A 7,364-nucleotide genomic window follows, 5' to 3' on the forward strand; every position below is an offset into this window, starting at 1 on the left:
CTACTGTAGCGAGTGGCGCGAAATTTGAATTTCTGTCGGGGACGACGGGAGTCTTAGCTAGTATATATCTGACAGGTAAGTTGATGTATGAAACCCTATTTTTATTAAGCTTAGCTTCAGGAGCAAGAATTTCAGAACTGTCGGCTTTATCCAGAGATCGGATCATTATTCAATTCCTTCCCACAGGGGAAGTCCTACTTTCTCCGGAACGTAGCTTTTTAGCAAAGAATGAAGATCCTTTGTGAGGTGGGAACCTTGGAAGGTACTACCCCTTCCACAAGATGTATCTCTTTGCCCTGTTTCAACCTTACGAGCCTTTCTGTCCAGGACCTCCTCATCCTCATCGGGTCCCCTCTTTAAGAGGGAAAAAGGTGGAACTTTATCCATTAAAGGGCATCAGGCAACAAATCCTGTACTTTATTAAGCAAGCCAATCCTGACTCTTTCCCGAAAGCACATGATGTCAGGGCAGTAGCCACCTCAATTTATTTCGCCAACATATGAACTTCGATGAGTTGAAAAAGTATACCGATGGAAATCGCCGACAGTGTTCAAACGTCATTACCTTAAGTCCTTGGAAGCTCTGAAATTTTCAGCAGTAGCAGCGGGTACATAGTTTCCCCTGACTCTAGCTAATCTGTAGTAGAAGATTCAGTCCTCCTTTCTACCTGCCTCACCCAACAGTTCGTCTATTCCTGCCTTGTTCATTTACATTCACCTTGTGTCTTAGCTGCTTTTATGATGGTGTAGTGGGTGCCCCACCCCTTATTTTTTGCTAGGGACACTCACAGATGATAGATATTGATCTCATGGATGTTACCCCTTATTTTATGCTAGGGGATACATCTTATTTATAATGGTTACGGGTTTTGTATACTAAGTCATATACATTCCTTTATATATTATCATTGTTGATTAATTTGTTCATTGATTATATTAATTGCTATAATATTTTTGATACATGCCTTTACACAGATACCATTTCGATACTGTAAGCCATTTTACCTCGTATATATGTAAATTACATTATGTTAAGAAACATGATTAGAATTAAGTGTAATTTAAGCATATTTCTATTTTTGTATCACTGTGTATATGTATCTTTTTAGCAATTATATTCTTTTTATATTTATTTTGTCTTTTATTTTGAGACCTATTCTGATTTATTTTATTACTTTTGTTTACAATCTTGTGCTATTTCTCTGGTACGATTTCGCGCAGCGACACGAGCTGAGCCCAGAAAAGGGATTTTGACGTAAGGAAAAATCTATTTTTTGGGCGATTGGCTCGTGTCGCCAGCGAAATCCCACCCTACCCTACCCATCCCTTCGCCCAAGATTGTCTGCTAACTTCAGGATGGCCACCAGAGGCGCAGCAGTCGGCAGCATGGGATGGAGTAGTAGTAGTACGAGCTGCTCACTCTGTGGGTCGGCTCCCCTCATGGAGGGTTTTTGTAGTGGGAGATTTCTATTGGCATTTTGGCTCGTGGTAGTGGTCTCACTCGCCTAGTGTTCATACCGACACCCTCTTGGAGGGTGAGCGAGTCAGTTATAACTGACCTTTTTCTTTATTTTTTATTTATTCTCTGGTATGTGTTAGTACATTTACCCTAGAAATAATAGATTAAAGGATATTTCGCTGGCGACACGAGCCAATCGCCCAGAAATAGATTTTTCCTTACGTCAAAATCCCTTTTTTAGTTTTTTAGTACCCACCCACCTCCCCTCAGGAGACAGTGGAGATAGAAATCTGATAGAAAATGGGAATGGTTCCTGATACCCGCCTCCCAGCGGCGGGAATGGGTACTAACCACCCTAACTCCCACTACGTGTGTCGTAAGTTTTAGAAATTCTGTCGGACTTCAGAGAATACAGCTATATATATATCTGACAGGTAAGTTTCATGAACAAAACATATTTTGCAAAGAGCTCACATGCTTATTTTAATTTGTATGGCGCTTTCATAGGGTAAACAATCACGGACGATCCACCATCATCACACTGGCCGGGTCTTATTCAAGCGATATTTAATTGGTGAAACAAGAATACAATTACAACTCTAAGCATACCATTCAAAAGATTGAAGTTTCTTCAACATAATGTGATATATGAAAGCCCCATACGAACTAAAATAAGCATGTGACGCTCTTCGTAAAATATGTTTTCTAGGCAGTTTTGAAATCCAATATGGCGGCGGTCGTTTGGCTGGCCGTCTAAATCACGGACTGTCCACCATCTTTCCAGCCTTCCCAGCACTCATTTGAACAATGTTAACCTATATATGTAACGTTTATTGATCTTACTCAAGATTGCAGTTGTAATCAGCACAATAAAACAACATTTTGTTGCCTATATTAGTGAAAGTATGAAACTTGTTATTCCCGGGGTCATGGTTTGAACTGAATTCATTTTTACCTTGTAATCAGTGGTTTTATCCTCACTGCCATCACAACTGAAACTCCACAGTGCTTATTTGATTGTAATTATACACATTTTGGTCTTAATTCACTCCACATTGCACTTGAACCATGTTACTGTTCCTGGTTCCTAAGTGCTCACTCAACAAACACAGTTACTAGCAGCAGCAGATAACACTGTTTATGATGTGCAAAGCTTTATTCCCTTAATTGTTTACTTTACTCATTATTTAGTTTAACTTTACTTTGTTATTTCAAAATGTTTATTTAATTCATGTCTATTATCCCTTTTTTGCAACCAAATTACCAAGAAAAATTACAGAAATTTCTAAAGTAGATACAATCCAATGTTTCTAACCTTGTCGTACATCTGGCTGCCGAAAACCATCACGGAGCAGATGACAATTAGTGGATTATTTATTTTTATTTTTGCTAGCACTTTTCATTGATTTAAGTCTATATTAGTATTTTGAATTTTTTAATAACTGTATGCTAGAAATAAATGTAACCTTTAATGTTTGCATGCTAAGAATGGCAAAATCATCGTTGCCACATTAGTGGAGCTTCACACATACGCCGATGCATTATCATAAACTGTTTCCATGAATTAGATCTAGTTGTCATAGTAATGCTATAATGATAAAATTGCTTTAATATTTATGTATATATACTTCCAATACATAGCCTAATTTCACCAAATTTCCATGTTTTGTGTAAGTTTGGAGGGTGAACACATACCAATTGGCAAGAGAGAGAGAGAGAGAAAGGAAGGTGAAGGAAGGAAGAAGGGCAGGGGTGGCGATGGAGGTGGGGGGAGAGGGTAGGCGGAGCTTTTTACATGTGTTCGTATCCATTTCTGGATAATGGAGTTTTTGTCTCTTGGTACGAGGACAAGTATCATTATTCTTTACTATTAGTAATTCACGATACCCTTATAAATTACAGCACTGGGTGTAATACACTATAGCAAAATCTCGTTCTGGTACAAGTGTTCGTTACAGAAATATTGCCAAAAACATGCTTGCACTGTTTCTGAAACCCATAGGTAGTAGGTATGCTGCTTAGTTGTCAATCAAGTTTTTTGTAATCAACTATTTTTTACAAGCTAGCTATTGTATAAATTTGTACTTTTCTCAATCAAAACATATGCCCCTCAATGCTAACTTTCCTCTTTTAACGACTTTCTGGTCATTGCAAATTCGGCCCCATTAATTTCTTATGGTGCGAAAACAGACAGAGGCCCAGGGACCGAAAACGATTGCGTCACACTACGGCGGTAATCCGGCAGTAAAACATCTTCATATATCCAAAAAGTAAATAATAAACATATACTATATGCGCATTACGATTATAAACAATTACATGAATAGCTGATAACAATCTGCATGAATAACTGGTAAACTGTTCTGCAAGAAAGTTGAGTGTAGCAATTATTTACAATAGGTACGAAAGTCAAGATGTCGTGACGTCATAATACAGGACTTAAACGAACATTCTAATTCTGAAAAATAATTACTTAAATTTGAGTCAGAATCGAGTTACTTTTTCAATAACGAATATTTTCAAATTAATCATCATAAATATGTAAAATATTGATGTTTTACTATTTATTTAGAAAATTATCTAAGTGCACGCTTCGTCGTCGTCTTCTACCAAAACAGTTTTTTTTGTTTACTAACACAAACAAGCCGGTTAGGGACCGTGTTCGATTGTTGTGATGAAAGTGCCCCAGCGTCTGTGGGTGCAAGTGGTGTGCGGATTTATCACAGGAAATGGGAAGTTTATTGACACAAGCGACTCCGTAAACATCGAGATGGCGTCAATCTTCTAAATATTTTGAGTTGTAAGTAAAAATGTTGAACGTGTTTTGGTGAGATTTGGACTGCCTTGTACCACCATTTCACTACCCTCTGTTTAAATCTTAAAATTTGGCCTTAATTTCTAACTTTGGAGAAAATACTTACTTTGAAAGGAGAGTAGAGGTCTTTAGCTCCAATGTCAGGACGCGTTATAATGTACTTGTTTTTGGGGTTGTACAACGTTGGATCGTATATGGTCCACCCCTGTAGCATGCGGGTTTTTACCCTACTTCGAAAGGAGAGTAGAGGTCTTTAGCTCTGTTTCTCACCAACAACAAGTCGCGACTAATGCCCATCTCCGGTGTCCGGATGCGTTATGCAAATGTACTTTTTCGGAGGGTGGCATGCATTGATAGACGTTGGCCTGCTGCAGGTCATGCGGTGTTTTACCCTATCGAATGAATAAGGCAGAGCCACGCGATGACGATGGATCGACTGCGGTTGCTTACCCTAGGTATAACACCAGTTGTAGAACTGACCATAGCTGTGTAGCCTATACATTGACTCAAACTGTAATAGAAACCATCTTAAATGAATAGTAGCTATTACCTAGTGCAAATTTACCGGGAGAGAGAGTTTTAGGTTATCTGTCATTGAGTAAGCTACCTATTTGGTTGGTATTAAATCATGGCCGATAGATTTGCGTTGACGCAGGGGTTGGGTACGGGGGTTCAATGATTATTCCTAACGGGATTTAAAACTTGTAGTTTACTGGAAGTAATCAACAGAAATCGTTGCAGTAGTATTACGGGATGCTCTAGGTGAAAGAGCCCCTGCTGGCACAAAGCCAGCTACCTAATTTACTAATTCACAACCAACCTTGCATATTAGCAGTACCTGAGTAACTGCAGTGGTTGTAGTCTGGGAGTAGTAGTAATAGTAGTAACAGATGGAGTTAAACTTCTAACGGCTCCCCATTTCATTCCGATAGACATGTAATAGCACGCATTTCATTATGTCAACTTACAAACAGTTCACTTCCAAAGTTCTTTCATTATTTGATTTCAGTCTGCAGTGCTCCTTATCTGAGTTGGGAAAAAGAAGATTGCTAACAGTGATTCGACCATTTTCTTCCTGATGGGACTGTTTAAAAGTATATTACTTATTTCCCTGTAAGCTGGAAAGTATAAATTATTAAGAAGTGTTCCACTTCTAAGTCCTTCTTTACATGGAGAACGCTGAGTAAATTTCCTTCGTGATGCCTTTTTGTCATCAGACTCTAATGTATTCAGTATATTACATTCTAGCTTTATTTAGTACGTGACACTACGTGCTGACCTGTTTCTGTTATCTTGAGAAGGAATCCAAGTTCAAAACTGATGATAGAGTCTCTGGTAAAAGTGGTAATTATGCTAATAATTTATCATGTAACAAAGAAAGCAGTGCAGGTGAGGTCAGATGTATCTACTGTACGAGATAAAAAAAAATACAAGATATTGGATGAATTCGATAAATTACAAAGCTTTGGATGCGGAAATAAGAATAGCAACCAATACTGAACATGGATATAAAATGTTAACGTTTGGAAATGCAGCTGTTTGAATATTCAGTCAGTCGATAATAAACCACCGCAAATAGAAATTTGATCAATAAGTCTTCTGATGTACTACCTATTACTGAAACATAGGTTAATGACTTTGATACTACGGGTAGCTGAAATTACTCTTCTTGCTCATACTGTTTCTTCTTCTATTGCGAGAGAGGGTTGGTTTGGCGGGTTGAGTTGGACTTTTTGTTCTCAGCAGTTGTTCTTGTCTTAAAATTCCAAAGAAAGCTCAAGTTTTTAGTATTGAATATACTGAGGTATGCCTTCAAAATGCTTTAGATCAGGGGAATATCTTTTACTGTAGTTTACAAACCTCCATGGTAAGTATGTGGGGACGACAAAGAGGCAGGTAAAGCAGTACTAACTTTATTACTGTTGTTGGAGATTAAGCTGGCCTTATGCCAGCACGGCCTTTGGCTCATAGAGCAGCATGTAGTACTTTATTACAGGTATGGAAGGTTAAGTACAGTGTGCGGACGGATATTTAGTACCCGACCAGTGAGAGAGAGAAAACTGGGTTGGAGCGAGCTGATTTGTGTTTTCTCAGTGACATACATATACAGATAATATTGGCTACAAACATTGAATATATGTGAATTGTACATCGGCGGCAAGGCCGAAGAATGCTCTACAGGATGGTACTATATGGAACAATGCGGCTACAATGATTACATACAAAATATACAGGAAAAAGCGTTGTCCTTACAAATACCGCCCACCCCAACCCCAATACAATAATTATGAAATAATAATTGGAAGACAAAAAACAGTCAGAATGTCTAATCGCGATAGTGTGCTGGAGGGCAGAGATGGTCCTGAGTCCATGAGACCAGCTGTCTCGGGGGGCTCCCGACATCTGAGTCCTCCAGAGGGCCGCGTGACAGGATTCCTCCCCGGTAATAGGTCCTGGGGGTTCGACTGTCGTCTGTGAGCGGCCACGGCTTCGTTTTGGTGACTTGGGACTCGGGAGGCACTCTGTTTTGTCGGGGCACCCTTGGATGTCTACCGGTTTCCTCTTCGATGTCGTCCTCATTCAACAGAAAAGCGTGCTTCAGCCTATCGACGGAGGCTGAATCCTCACAACCATGTGAGGATGAGGTAGGCCATGTCCATGTGGTGGAGGATGCAGTAGAGGCCTCTGTAGGGTTTTGTCAGTGGTGGGCGGTGTACGGTGGGCATCGTTCCGGATAAAGACATGCTTGCAGAACGATAAGGCTTTGGGCTGGGAGTGGCTTGTCCTGTCAGCGGAAGTCTTGAGGCAGGTCGCGAATTTCCCGGCATTTTCCCGAAGCCTTGTGATCGGGATGTCCGTGGCGTCGGCGTTCGTCGGGAAGAATTTACCCGGCACCTACAGTGTTTCTCCATAGACCTCTGCTGGGGATGCCTCGCCGTTGGCCTTTGGCACATGTGGAGGCCGAGGAGGACCCAGGACAGCTGCAACTTCCGATTCTCGCCCATGTTGTAGTGCATTGTCCCCACAAGTCCGACAGGAAGATGGGTACACAGTCCATTGTGATGTCATCTGGCACTCCAAAACAACTGAT

The 7,364-nt window shown here is 40.2% G+C and overlaps 1 protein-coding gene across 2 annotated transcripts in view; it reads right to left on the reverse strand.

The window, feature by feature from the left end:
• LOC135221558 (gigaxonin-like) overlaps positions 1-5,212 on the reverse strand; it is a 501,126-nt gene extending 495,914 nt beyond the window's left edge. Inside the window, exon 1 of one of the 2 annotated variants that reach the window (XM_064259261.1) lies at positions 5,112-5,212. In XM_064259261.1, the coding sequence (XP_064115331.1) occupies positions 5,112-5,209 (98 nt within the window). In that variant the 5' untranslated portion in view covers positions 5,210-5,212. Of the gene's footprint in view, positions 1-5,093 lie in introns of both variants that reach the window. The other variant, XM_064259264.1, reaches the window with a different exon arrangement.
• Between the last annotated feature and the right edge of the window lie 2,152 nt (positions 5,213-7,364).

Source organism: Macrobrachium nipponense, chromosome 20 (assembly GCF_015104395.2).
Source record: "Macrobrachium nipponense isolate FS-2020 chromosome 20, ASM1510439v2, whole genome shotgun sequence".
Lineage (NCBI taxonomy): Eukaryota > Metazoa > Arthropoda > Malacostraca > Decapoda > Palaemonidae > Macrobrachium > Macrobrachium nipponense.